The sequence below is a fragment of the Macrobrachium nipponense genome, chromosome 3 (genome assembly GCF_015104395.2).
Source record: "Macrobrachium nipponense isolate FS-2020 chromosome 3, ASM1510439v2, whole genome shotgun sequence".
Taxonomy (NCBI): Eukaryota; Metazoa; Arthropoda; class Malacostraca; order Decapoda; family Palaemonidae; genus Macrobrachium; species Macrobrachium nipponense.
In genome coordinates, this window is record NC_087202.1 from 32120374 (window position 1) to 32135620 (window position 15247).

At 39.4% G+C, this 15247-nt stretch overlaps 1 protein-coding gene across 1 annotated transcript in view; it reads left to right on the forward strand.

The window, feature by feature from the left end:
• Positions 1-15247, forward strand: part of LOC135221689 (stalled ribosome sensor GCN1-like) — a 339764-nt gene that overhangs the window by 266235 nt on the left and 58282 nt on the right. Inside the window, exons 33-36 of the mRNA XM_064259421.1 lie at positions 6841-7056; positions 8275-8477; positions 8687-8906; positions 9204-9436. Of these exons, the coding sequence (XP_064115491.1) occupies positions 6841-7056; positions 8275-8477; positions 8687-8906; positions 9204-9436 (872 nt within the window). The remainder of the gene's footprint in view (positions 1-6840; positions 7057-8274; positions 8478-8686; positions 8907-9203; positions 9437-15247) is intronic.

Genomic DNA, 15247 nt, shown 5'->3' on the forward strand with positions numbered 1-15247 from the left:
GTACAAATTCGAATGCAGCAACCATAGAAAAATATGAGTTTAATTGAAATATGAGTTTTATTCATTAAATTCATGCATACAGTTCAACAAGTGGTATATATTTTAAAACTTTACTTTCAAACAAAATTAAAGTCTCAGTTAATAAATTTGTCTACAAATACAGCAACCATAGAAAAAAAAGTTTTATCAACTAAATTTGCACTAAACAAGGAGCTAGGCTACACTAAGCCCAACTCCTATGATTTTAATCCAAATACTCTTCCATTCTGGGTCCATACAGAGCACATATCTAACAATGAAGTATTAATTTTTTGGGACAAATGCCACATTTTTATTTTTCTCCTGTGTCGTGAAAAAGTCTTTCACTTCTTTGACGAAGTCTGCATCGGCTCTTCTTCATCTGGACCTGTGAAGAGAAATGGCTTATTATATTTTAAAAATAAAATTAGGAGTAGGGATTAGGAGCTTTGATACCTTTATTGGTGTTGAATGTGTTTGTGATAAAACTTTAGCCTAGTGTAGTATTTTCAAAATTTTAGCCTACTACTAAGATATTTCACTCACCTGACCCAGAAAAGATATGTATGAAGTACTTGTTCTTCCTTTTTGTAACACCCCTATTGTCTGGATTTTTGTCATTACAGTCTGTCCGACAGCCACAGTTTTGTATGTTATTTCCATAACTTCATTTTGGGTCTAGTCTTTGAATATTAAATTATGGTAATTGCTACTGACTGGTGATCTCGGTGGATTTTGAAGGCTGAGGTTGTCCTCTGAACTTTCTTGTTGATCTAGGACTTGGTCATATCTCCTTTCCAGTCATTTTTTGGCCCTTGTTTGGATTTGCCCTAAGCAGTTTTTTTTTTCTCTCTCTCGCTCATCCTCTTGATGTAATTTTTCTTCCTGTTCAGCTGTTAGACAAGGTATCCCTTGTTTCAGAGGAAATGGTAAAAGTTAACTTGGGTCCCTTTGTGGTCTTTTCCTTTTTGGCCCTTGTTCTTTTCTAGGAGATGGGCAGAACTGAAATCTTAACACTTCACTCACTTTCTTTTGAGCTGACATGCTAAGGGTAAACAGAAGGTAGCCTTTTGAAACTACAGGGATAGGTGAAGTTAACTTGGAGCTGGGAGGTGTTCTAGGAGAAACAACAGATTGGAGAGCCTTAGAAGTACTATGTCTAGATGTTGAAATTGAAATGTCAGCCGATTGCTTGTCCTTGTGGTCTTTTCATCTGACCATGCATGTGTCTCATCATCTTAAAAACCTCTCTTCCATAAAAGGTGGTGTGGGCTGTTCTGAAACACTAGGTTCTTGATGATGGCTGGTAGAGGTTTGAGAAGTTTCTAAAGTTGTTGGTATATCTTCACCAATAGAAACTCCTTCAAAAAGGTCTGGAGAGAACTCAATATTTACTATGGGTATATAAATATCATGTAGGGATGAGGATATTGGAGCATCAACATAAGGTTAAGGAGGCTTCGATGTGGGAAATGAAAGTACATTACTGAATACTGTAAGGCTGATTTATCCTGTGGCTGTGATGGAAAACTTGTTTTTAAGGTCTCTCTACAAGCCTAATATCAATAATTTGTTCTTTGATAGGCAATCAATACCAATTTTATTTTTGTCAGTGTAGAGATTAAGTGTAGTCAGGAGCTGATGAATCAAGTGGATTCCAGTTGTCCAGAAGCCAGGCCAAACACTGCCACATCTAGTGTTTGGATAATTTCTTGTTCTTTAAGTTTCCTATAGAGTTGGTACCCTATTTGTGACCTTTATCAAAAGAAAATTCTATAATGTTAAGTAATTTTGGTACACAAGCTGTTAATTGATGGAACGGAAATGTGTCCCCCTTTCGTTTTGTGAATGGGAAACATTTCTGACCAAAGGTTTAGCAGGTAATAGGTTATTCGGACTGGCAGCTGGATGGATTATAGGTTATCCGTACATTCTGTTGAACGGTTACAGGTTACCTGGACAAATCTGTGGATGGGCTTCAGGTTACCTGGACATATCTGTGGATGGGCCTCAGGTTACCTGGACATATCTGTGGATGGGCTTCAGGTTACCTGGACATATCTGTGGATGGGCTTCAGGTTATCTGGACTTGACTGGACGGGTAACATATTCCCATCTGTGGAAGGTTTTAGGTTCCAAAAATGTTACTTTTGAGCCTCATTTGTGTCAACACAAATAAAATTAGAGCTCTTGAGTGCATATGCACATGCACCAGTGTCCCTTGTACAATGTTGGGAGGAAGTTCCCAAAATTGGAAGGACATTAGCTTCATGGTGGTTTCTGGAACCAATAATCCATTCACCTTCTATGCTTTTTTTTTTCTTTCCTGTATTTTTGCGGGTTTTTTGTATTCTTCAAATACAACAGTCTGAAAGAAAATATTTTAATTATTAACGAAGATACAGTGAAGAGAAGCAAACAAAAAAATTAAGGATCGCTGTAAGGAACGAATGTTAAAAATATAAAAAAAAACCAATGTTACTGCCCTGAAACTATTGCATTTATGATAAATCCATGTAGGTACTATTGGCATAATGGTTGAACTTCTTATAAACTTTTTAGTACTCTTAATATGGTTTTTTAATGCCAAAATGGGTGGAAAATGAGAGCCAGATGGAAAACCAGTGCCACTACCCTACCCATTCTTGAGGAATGCCAGTCCTTGACTCCCCATTGCTTTTTCCTAGGGTTCAATTAGATGCAGCTGTCGACAGACGTCGAGCCGACAATCACAATCATCTTGTACAACAGGCTGTAAGTAAAGCATCAGCTCTCTCTTCTAAGGCAGAATATGCAACCTCCTAAGAAGCCTAAAAGAGAGCCTTCTACTATCAAGACTTTTCAACCTGCTTCATCACTGAAGAAGAATTATCAACAACATCCCTTTCAGTCTCATTCTCACTCCTCCCCTCACTCATTGTCCTCTCTCTCACATAATTTATGCAGAGGACTCTCCAAAACACCTAGGTCGCTGAGAAGAAGTGAGGAAGACGATGCAGAAGGGAACTGTAGAGCAAGTAAAGTGTCCTTCCCCAGGGTTTTACAGCCAATTCTTCCTAGTTCTCAAAGCAACTGGCAATTAGAGGCCGGTAATAGATCTACGTGTATCAGCATTGAACCTCTTTATCAGAAAGATAAGGTTCAAGATGGAGACTCCATGAACAGTCTTAGTAGACGTCAGAAGCAATGACTACATACTGACCATGGATTTGAAGGACTCTTACTTTCAAATTCTTATTTATTCTTCCTTCTGGAAGTTCCTTTGCTTCAGTCTTGGAGAACTGGTGTTCCAGTTCAAAGTCCTTTGTTTTGGCCTGTCAACAGCTCCTCAGGTTTTCATGAGAGTAGTCACCCTGGTGTCAACATGGGCTCATGCTCAAGGAATTTGCCTCCTAAGATATCTCTATTACTGGTTGGTCTTAGCAAGTTCTCGGGATGAGATCATTCGAGACAGGAAATGTCTTCTCTAGTATTGTCACAGCCTAGGCATCATGATAAATTTGGGAATCTCATCTGCAACCCCATCAAAGAATCCTTTACCTGGGAATGATCTTAGACATTGCCTCATTGACTCTTTCCATCTGACCAGAGGATAGAGATGTTCAGGACAGTGGTTTCTTTTTCCTATCCGAATGGAACCAACCAGCTCGGCAATGGCAAGTGATCCTAGGACTTTTGATATTGCTAGAGAAGTTGGTACCGCTCATCCATCTTTGAAGGAATTCTGGTCTCCTGCAAGGGACTATCTTCAGCCACAGGTCCCTCTGTTGATGGAAGTAAGAAGCAACCTGATGTGGTGGTTGAACGATGAAAACCTGACAGCGGGAGTGTCTTTTCATTCACTTCTTCTGGAACGCGTTCTCAGACGCTTCTTCCGAAGGTTGGGGAGCACATCTAGATCTCCTGACTTCACATGTGTGGAGTCCTCAGGACAGGTAGCTTCACATTAATACGCTAGAATTGAAAGCAGCCTTCCTAGCACTTCAGGAGTTTCAAGTAATGGCGATGGGGCACTCTGTTGTTCTGATGTCGGACAACACTACAGTGGTAGCTTATGTGAATAAGGGGGCCCTTAGTGTCACACAAACTTCATTTGATAAATAGTCCAGTTACACCAGTTGGCTATCAACAACTCAGTGGACCTTATGGCCAGGTACATTCCAGGCAAGAAGAATGTAATGGCTGCCAAGCTAAGTCGTCTGGGACAGGTTTTAGGGACAGAGTGGTCTTTGCATCAGGAGATAGCAGACAGGAAAAATTTTTCATTCTTTGTAACAAGGTTCAAGAGGCAGTTAAAGGTCTATTGTTCAGTAGTTCCAGATCTCTTTGCCGTTTCCAAGGATGCCCTTCAACATCCATGGAACAACCTGGACATCTATGCCTTTCCCCCTTTTACCTGATTTGTCATATCATGAACAGAGTGATAATTTCCCAGAATCTCAGGATGACCCCTATAGCTCCTTTATTGCCGCAAGCAGAATGTGTCTCTACTCTCAGCAACCCTGAGAGAAATACCCCTTGGCACAATCTCCTCTGTCAACTGCATGTAGAGTGATACTGTCGTCCGGTAGGATCCCTATCTCTTCACTGTTGGAGATTATCCAGTACTATCTCCTGCATGCAAAAGGCTTCTCTTGCAGAGCAGCAACACAGATGTCTGGTTACTTCAGATCTTCACCCGTGTACTAGGGAAAATGGACAGTATACTGTGATTGGTGTTATCAACGGGTTAACTCTCCACTCAGAACCTCTTTTCAGCAGATTTTCTGATGTTCCACAGAACAGAAAAACACCTTTCTGTTTCTGCTTTTAAGGGTTACAGGGCTGCCTCGGGATTGGTCCTTCATTTGAAGGAATAGACCTATTTTCATCTTGGGATATCTCTATGCTGCTCAAAAGTTTTTAACAGCCTGGTTCTCTTAGAAAATTGAAACCTCCTACCTGGGATCTGACTCTGGTGCTAAGTATACTCTTACTTAAACCCCATATGAACCACTGTGTTGGACATCGGACAGGAACTTGATCCTCAGGATTTTTAATTTTAGCTTTGGCTTCATCGAAGAGAGTGGGCAAACTCTGTGGCTTGTATTTTGGTGTTAAATATATCAGGGGTTGGAAGTTAGTAGCATTTGAATTTGTCCTAGAATTTGTAGCTAAGACTCAAAACTCCTCAGTTTATGATGATAAGGTTTACCTCCTTTTCCATCCCATCCCTTGGGGATTTTGTTAACATCGATCCAGATGAATTGCTCCTTTGCCCAGTCAGAGCATTATGTTGCTGTCTAAAAAGATCTCAACATCCCTGACCGGGATGCTGAAGACTTTTTGTTAGCATAGGCTGGATCAAGAAAGAAGTGCTCAAGAATACTATTTTGTTTTGGCTTCTTGAAGTGATTAGGCATGCTTACTCATCATCATCAGTTTCTACTGCCAATACTGTGCATGTAAAAGCATATGACATAAGAGAATAAGCTCCTCCTTGGCATTTCAAGAAAAGCTTATCTGTTCGTAGAATTGTGAATGGTGGTTTTTAGCTCTGCCAAACTATGTTCACTTCCTTCTACTTGAGGGACATTGCCCACAGGTCCTTGGACACTTTTTCCATGGATTCTGTGGTGCCTGCTCAAGTTGTATAGCTCATCCAGTGTCCCTAGTGGGACAGTTGTGTGTACCTATGGATGGTAAGATGGAGCCATCGTACGGTGGGACAAGATACAGGTGAGTGAAGTAGCCTTACTGTTGGATTATTTTTATTGTACACAAATAAACCTTGCAGTAGCAAACCCTTCCTCTCTCTAGCAAAGAGAGAGAAGTGATAACAAATGTGTATAGGTGGCTACCTTAGTTTGTTATCTGAACAGGTATAGTAGCTCCTTAACTATCTAATGGAATGAATTGCTGCATTGGGTCAAGTCCAGTAGTCTGACTGTTGGATATCCACATATGTGACAGATCAGAGGCTTAAGTCTCCTTCCTTTGAATTCTATTATTCAGGAAATATTACTGGGTGTGTCAAACATCCAGTCTGTTCAGGATTCTCTTAGCTCCCACCAAGAGTGAGTCTATCCTATGTTAAGAAGGTTTGTTCTTCATATGAACAAATGACAAATTTTAATTAATTTGTATTTTTCATTGATAACAAATCTGTGGTCTTAACATTTCCTGCCTGTCTCTAGCCACTCCTCTTTCAGTTAACCCAGGGCTAGAAGAAAAACTTAACACCCTGTGGTAGGGGTGTAAGAATACTACCACCGTAGGTCCTGTGTGTCGTAAAAGGCGACTAAAAAGGACAGCTGCTGCCTTGCAGTCTTACTTTTTTTAGTAAAAAGGCAAGGCCCACTGCCAATAACTGTGGAAACTGCTGCCTTGCAGTCTTACTTTTTAGTAAAAGGCTAGGCCCACCACCAATAACTGCAGAAACTGCTGTCTTGCAGGTGGACTTTTTAGTCAAAGGCGAGGCCCAGTCATAAAAACCTCTTTGCCAAATATTAAACCATGCCTGATGTTGAAAGGAAATGCTGCAACCTACCCCTAGTGTAGGGATAACGGATGGGTAAGAAAAAGAGAAGAAAAACTGATATGTCACGAGGTTGAGATAGGGTCACTGATTGCTTCATATCTTACTGCTGTGACAGATGCCAGATACCACCAATTCTTTGCTTAAACAATTCCTGTTGTTTTTTACTGGTTGCTAACTGACACCAGATTTATCCTAATGTTAAGATTGCAGGTTTGTTAGCTATGGAAAATACAAATTAACTTAAATTTGTCATGGTTTGATTCTTTTATTAAAAGTTTTCACTTCTTTTCAACTTTCACCAGGCTATCATTGACATTTTGGGTGAAGAGAGACGCAATCGTGTCTTAGCTGGATTGTACATGGGACGTTCTGATGTTGCTGTGTTGGTAAGACAAGCTGCTCTTCATGTTTGGAAGGTGGTGGTCACCAACACACCAAAGACACTGCGTGAGATTCTTCCAACATTATTCTCTCTTCTCCTTGGTCATCTCGCATCCACTAGTTATGACAAGAGACAGGTAAGTGTATTAATAAGTGCCATTAACCCATGTAGGAAATTTTGCATTGTAAGATTTTTAATTCAGTGGTTTGTTTAAACCAATGATTGTAATTGCTTCCTATTTACTTTAAAAAAATATTAACATTACAAGAAATAATACATTTAGCAAAATACCCTTCTTGCTGTGATGCTAGTATTCTCTTCATTTTTGTGTAAGATTTTTTCTCAAGTTTGTCTAGTTTGACAAGAGCTTTTATGCATTCAGTTTTTTTGGTAAAAATGCTTAAAAGTTGTTTGCTAAGTTTTTTTATTACTATCTCAAGAAAAATTCTGGTTTCACCTATCAGTCAATGCTAGATCATATCGATAAACTGTTACATTTGAAATTCCCATGCAGCAAGTATGAAGAATAAAGACAAAGAATTACCATTGTACGTCAACATCCTTAACAAAAGCCTTAAATAAGTATGTTAAAAGATCATTATTAGTTTTGTAGACTATAACCAATCCGCATCTAAACTTTGGTGATGGACTTTGAAGAAGCATGTTCTATATATATCTCAGTCATAGTGCCCATTTATCATAAAATTATTACAGACTAAAGTTTTCAAAGGAAAAAAGCTTCCTGTTGCAGGTGATTACTATTCATATGTGGCATACCCATCAGTTCCCTGTTGCTTAATTGACCTCACTCAAATAATTTAGTCATGTCTCACCATTAACAATGCCATTGCCCATGCTGTTACAACAGTGATTTTTGTCTGTTATTTTTTCATTGTATTTTGCTTTATTTTAGTACTTTTTCCTTTTTATTCACTTTTCATGATCAGTTAATAAGGAACTTATGCTCCTTTAATTTTGTCAAGTTTTTGGGTTGAGGGTATTATTATTATTATTATTATTATTATTATTATTATTATTATTATTATTATTATTATTATTATTATTGTTATTATTATTATTATTATTATTATTATTTTAAGTTCAGTTAGATTACTCAGAAGTTATGCTTTAGTAACCTGAAGTTACTTACATTTGTTCAGAAAAATGTTCACAGCCATGTTCTTCAATTTTGTAGAAGCAAAATGATTTCCATAGACAATCATCAGATGGAATTTTTTTTTCATCATCCAACAGTCATTTGAATGAGACATTGCATGGGTGCAATTTGACTAAGTGCATATAACTGTGCAGATAATTAGTTTTCTAGTGTCATACACATTAAATTGTTTTGTAGGTTGCAGCACGTACCCTAGGTGACCTTGTTCGTAAGTTGGGTGAACGTGTTTTGCCAGAAATCATCCCCATTCTTGAAAAAGGCTTGAGTTCCCCTGAAGCAGATCAACGGCAGGGTGTGTGCATTGGGCTTTCTGAAATCATGGCTTCAACAAGCAAAGATATGGTTTTATGTTTTGCTGATAACTTGGTCCCAACTGTCAGGTAATCTCATTAATGATTATTTTCTTGAGTTCCTCTAGCATTTTCAATCTGTCCAGCTAATAAGTTCTGAAGATGTTATACTTAATTGAAAAATACACACATAAGACCAAACTCCTCAAACAATCCTGAGCATGGTAGAGAGAGAGAGAGAAAGATTTGAAATAAAGTAGCTTATATTGTTTGCTAAAAAATCCTCTTGTTAATTTCAGACGAGCACTGTGTGATCCTTTGTCTTCTGTCCGGCAAGCTGCTGCTCAGACCTTTGATTCATTGCATTCAACTGTAGGATTCAGAGCATTAGAAGACATCTTACCCCACCTTCTGAATCAGTTAGAAAATGAAGATGAAACTAGGGAATATGCTTTAGATGGCTTGAAACAGGTCATGGCTATTAAGAGTCGTGTTGTTTTACCTTACCTGGTGCCACAAGTAAGTTGCCTAATTCATTTTTATAGTGTAATTTTTACTAATTATCATTATTATTAATGATAAAATACCATTCAGTTGAGATATTGGTAAATTAAATATTTTCATGTCAATTTTTAAAAAAATTTATCACATTTTACCATAAATTCAGTTTTTTAAGGGTTATTCCAAGTGGCAGTGTATTTAATTGTGAGTGATGTAAGTACTTCAGACAGTTTGTTCTCAAAATTTGTAAAAACTGGAATTTTCAGTAAGCATTGCCATCTTAAAGTATGTCATCTTTTTTTCTTCTTGTTGCAGCTTACTACACCACCAGTTAACACCCAAGCTCTGTGTATTCTGGCTTCAGTAGCTGGTGATACCTTAACTCGTCATCTTAGTAAGATCTTGACTGCATTGCTTGGAGCGCTTAGTGATACAGCTGGCACACCAGAATATGATGAGGCACTAAATCATTGTCAGGGTGTTGTCCTAGCTGTTACAGATGAAGCAGGGGTCAATACTATTGTTGATGAACTTCTGCAGCATTCAAAGTGAGTAATAATTGACCTTAGTGTAATATGTAAATATCAAAATTGTTTTTGCTTCTTCTTGTAACTTCAATTAATGATCCCTTTAAAATTACAAATAATCTTATTGTAATCATGTTATTTTCTCACTATTCTAAATTTTCAAAGTGTTCTTGTTTAGAACCCAAAGTATTTCATATACAGGCAGCCCTCGGTTAGCAGTAGGGGTTCTGTTCCTGGCAGCGGACGCTGAGCGATTTTCGACGCTAAGCGATTTTAAAGTCTACAGCCGCCGCACACCTTCTTTCGTAGTCCTACACCAGTCAAATAGCGCCCTAATCCCACAATGGCGCAATAAGTAAATTATATTTATGCAGTATAGTACTATAGAATTTACTGTACAGTACATTATAGTATTATAAATACTGTAAGTGAAAAAAGCCTACCGCTAATCCTTTGGGTGTCTAAGAATATGTAAAGATATAATAAGGTTTTATACAGTGTACAGGTAGCTATAGTGTTCAAGTTACGATAATTCGTCTTACGATAATTCGATTTTACAAGACCGAATTACAATAGCCTAACTTGATCCCATCTTCTAGTTAAATAAGTTCAAAATCAGCAAAAGAGAATGATTAAAGTTTGGTTTTAACAATATACTCATTGTGTAAACGTGTACAGCCATAAACAACCAAATGAGAAACAACTTTTTTTGTAAGTTCAACTGAATTGGATAACAACAACATCTGTTTGGCTTGTATTTCATCCATCGTACTATAGTAAACAATTACCGTAGTTGTTATAAATGATGTTATGTAGAATAGGACTGAGATATGTCTTAATGAAATAACTTTATTTGCTATAGATCAAAGATCAATAGGGAAATATACTGTTAAATTTAAACCTAGTTGTAGTTGAAACTGAGAAAACTGTTCAAGCTGCTAATGACCATTATCGTGCATGGGCAACAAGGATAAAACTCCAGTAAACGTAAGCCATCAAACACTACCTTAGATAAAATTGAGATCAAATCATTTTAATCAAAACTACTGTGCTTGAAAGAACACATTTTACTCTTGGTTTCACACCGATAAAAGATGAATAACGTAAAGTTCGTATTACGATGATATAAAGGAAAATTGCGAACGGAATCATGTAATTGTTTTACTCAATAAATATGCCACCAACGTAATCTGTTAACAAAAAAAAGAAAAAAAATTTAGTTCACAATCACAACGAGACATATTCAAGTCATATTTCCACTTAAAATCACGACGTATAAGGAAAAATTACCTTGTCTCATGTAAGTCTTAAGTATCTATGTATTAGTTTATGCTAACTAGAAGCAAGAAAATTTGCTCAGAATTGCGTAAATATGGTAAAACAAACTCGTATTCGCCATCAGCTGATTTCCCAACCAAAACATTGACCGCTATGTTAGTAGTATTTTATAATACAATAATATGAGAATACATACAATATTATTGGATACAGTAAAGTAATGTATAACTTTTTAAAAGATTTATGGAAAAGATGCATATTTACTTTTTCTTCTGTGCTTATCTTAATTTTTGTCACTGTGCCATCTACGTAGCAGCGGCATCTCGAGCTCATACGGTCGTACTTCAATTTTTTGCTCGTGTAACATAGCAAAAAAATCGACCAAGTTGTAAAGTTATATTTTTGTACATTCAACTTCCCTGTCAGATATATACTTAGCTATAGACTCCGTAGTTCCCGACAGAAATTCGAATTTCGCGGCACAGGTAGGTCAGGTGATCTACCGCCCTGCCGCTGGGTGGCAGGAATAGGAACCATTCCCGTTTTCTAATCAGATTTTCTCTGTCGCCGGTACCATCAACATCGTTGTTGGTTCCTCCTGACTTGATTTTCGTATTTCATCGCCGTTGATCTTCTGGACTGTCTTATTTGGTGACGTATTGGATCTGTGGTTTGGCATACGCTTTTGTGGACTGTTTTTTGGATTTGCTTCGGATTGTTCTCAAGATGTCTGACTCTAACTGGGAAGTTAGAAGATGTGTGAATGAGGGTTGTTTGGTGAGACTACCGAAAGCTTCGGTAGATCCTCACACTGTATGCAAGAGGTGTAGGGGGAATGAATGCTCTAGATCTAACACTTTCAATGAATGTGTGAATATGAGTGAGGAAGAATGGAAGACTCTAGATTCCTACTTAAGGAAGTTAGAGAGAGATAGGGTTAGAAAAGCTGCCTCTAGAAGTTTGAGTAGATCTCGCTCTAACGAGCCAGTTAGTGTAACACCTAACCCTCAATTAATTGCTTCCTCACATGCAGTATCACCCTCGCCCGTACCAGATAATGCAAATTCTGCTACAGAGATTGCAGATCTGAAAGCGGCCCTAATGAGGATGGAGCTTAAAATGAAAGCTCTTCAAGGTAAGCAAAGTGCTGTGGAAAGTGACGTAAGTGTCTCCAGTGTAGTGGGGGGTGCGTCTGATCGGCTCTGTCTCACTCCCAGGCCTAGACCTCTTCCAAGCTCCCAGGCCCAGAGGATAAGGAATGTCGACAGCCGTATGGAGGTTACGGAGAATCCCCACCGATCAGGCGTCCCCTCGGCAGAATCTGTAGCTTCCCAGACTGCCAAGGATCGCCATTGGAGAGGCATCCTAAAAGAGTGCTTCTCATCATCCGATTCGTCTCCCCACAGAAGTGGATGGAGTTCCAACGAATTATCGCGTCCGATCAAGAGGAGTTGGAAAGCGCCTGCTCTGGACTCGAGCCCGGAGAACGTTTCCCAGAGGATTCTCCCTGTGAGAGGAAAAGAGCCAAGAAGACATGGAATTCTCCTGCTCTAGGCTCACGATCTCCTACATCCAGAGCTCCTTCCCCTCTTCCTATTAAGGAAAGGGAAGAAACTGCGACAGACATCCTCCTTAAAATGCAGGAGCAGATCTCTTCATGGGTAGGAGTATTAAAAAAGGACCCTCCTCGGAGAAAAGACTTTTCTTCCTAATAAGAGATCTCGTCTGGTGGGCGTTCCTGACTCCAGGCTCCTCTCCTCTACTCCTCGTCCTAGGACAGAGACGATAACGGACGAGCGGAAAGCTCCATCCAGGCACCAGGCGCCAGATGCGGACAACTCGGACAGGAGCGAGTGTGTGAGGTGGACAGTGCCAGCCAGGCGCCAGACGCGGACAGCCCGGACAGGCAAAAGTATCGTACGCGGACAGCGCCAACCAGGCGCCAAGTGCCAGATACGGACAAGCCGGACAGCCTGGACAGGCAAAAGTATCGTGCGTGGACAGCGCCAGACGCGGACACTCTGGACAGGCAAAAGTGTCGTACGCGGACAGCACCAGCCAGGCGCCAAGCGCCAGAGGTGGACAACGCGGACAGACGACACTGTCCGAGGTGGACAGCGACAGCCAGGCGCGAGGAGCTAGCCAAGCTTTCGGCGCCAGATAGGCGCCAGGCGCCAGGATCTTCTTCCATGAAATCGGACAGAGAAGTCAACCAGGAGGCTCCTCTTTATGACTTTTACCAAGAACAGATTTCTCTGGACAAGGGGGCAAGATGTCACACAGGTGGCCGTCGTCCTTGTCAGGATGTATCTGTTACTGGTGGAAGTTTTTCGCAGGCGCAGCCTTCTCCTGACAAGGATGCAAGATGTCGCACAGGCGGCCTTCATCCTTGTCAGGAGGGCTTTGATGATGATCGGACTTTTTCGCGGGATCAGCCTTCGCCTGGCAGGGACGCAAGATGTTGCACAGGCGGCCGTCGCCCTTGTCGGGATGGATCTGATACTGCTAGAAGCCCTTCACCTAGCGATGAGAGACGCTCTCCTTCGGCTGATAACGCTTCTCCTATTGAACACAAACTAGATGATGTTTCTGACACTGAAGCTCAAAAGGGGGCGGGTCTCTCGGACTACAAATCATTGGCAGCTCTTTTGCTCCAAGAATTTGGAGATTCTCTGAGTCCTGCCGCCCCTCCGTCTCCTCGTTCGCTGTTCACAAGCACGAAGACCTCGAAATCATCCTCCTTCTTGAAGATGCGGCCAACCATTTCCATGAAGAAAGCTTTGCAGTCTTTTGGAAATTGGTTCAGCTCCTTACCTTACCTTACAGACCTTACATCTTGTTCGGGTTGCCCCAGGTCCCTCAGTGTGAGGCACCTCTAATGTCTACCAGAGAGTTGCTAGTACATCTTCCGGTATATTTTGCATCTTCCAATCTTGGATGGTCTGGGATGCAGTTTAGATATTTGTCGAGCTTATTCTTAAACACATCTACGCTCACTCCTGATATATTCCTCAGATGAGCTGGCAACGCATTGAATAGACGCTGCATTATCGATGCTGGTGCGTAGTGGATTAATGTCCTGTGCTTTCTATTTTTCCTTTTTTTGGTATAGTGTTTTGGGCACTATTAATCTACCTCTGCTTGCTCTTTCTGATATTTTTAGTTCCATGATATTTTCTGCTATTCCTTCTATCTGTTTCCATGCCTGAATTATCATGTAGCGTTCTCTTCTCCTTTCTAGACTATATAATTTTAAGAATTGTAGTCTTTCCCAGTAGTCTAGGTCCTTAACTTCTTCTATTCTAGCTGTAAAGGACCTTTGTACACTCTCTATTTGTGCAATATCCTTTTGATAGTGTGGGTACCATATCATATTGCAATATTCAAGTGGACTACGAACATATGTTTTATAAAGCATAATCATGTGTTCAGCTTTTCTTGTTTTGAAGTGCCGTAACAACATTCCCATTTTTGCTTTACATTTTGCCAACAGAGTTGCTATTTGATCATTGCATAACATGTTCCTATTCATCATCACACCAAGGTCTTTAACTGCTTCCTTATTTGTGATGGTCTCATTATTAGGTCCCTTATATGCATATAGCTTTCTTTCTCTGTCTCCATAATTTATTGATTCAAATTTATCAGAGTTAAATACCATCCTATTTACCTCTGCCCAATCATATACTTTGTTAAGGTCTCTTTGTAGAGCGTTCCTATCTTCATCACAAGTAATTTCTCTACTTATTCTTGTGTCTTCTGCGAAACTACTCACTACCGAATCCTTAACATTATTGTCTATGTCTTCAATCATAATAACAAACAGTATTGCAGCTAACACCGTACCTTGCGGCACACCGGATATTACCTTGGCTTCATCCGATTTCGCGTCGTTTGCAATAACTATCTGTTTTCTGTTGTGTAAAAATTCTTTTAACCATCTTCCTACTTTATCCACGATATTGTGTTTTCTAATTTTCTTCGCTAATATATTATGGTCTACTTTATCAAAAGCTTTTGCAAAGTCTAAATAAACCACATCTGTTTCATTTCCGCTTTTCATATTTTTGAATATGTTCTCACGGTGGACTAACAGTTGGGTTTGTGTACTTTTTCCGGGTACGAAACCATGTTGTCCTTTATTAAACAAATTATTTTTTATTAAATGTTTCATAATATTTTTCTTCATTACCCTTTCATACACTTTCATAATATGTGATGTTAGACTCACAGGCCTATAATTACTTGCCTCTAGTCTTGATCCACTTTTGAAAGTAGGGGTAATATATGCTAATTTGTGCTCATCATAAATCTTGCCTGTATCTACACTTTGTCTTAATAATATTGCAAGTGGCTTTGCGATAGAATGAACTACTTTCTTTAACAAAATAGCAGGAATTCCATCAGGCCCTGCAGCAGTTCCATTTTTAATTTCATTAATAGCCTGCACAATATCAGCTTCATTAATATCTATGTCAGCTAAATATTCACTATTTTCATCCCTTACTTCTATATCATTATCTTCATTATCTATTCTAGGGGTGAATTCTCTTA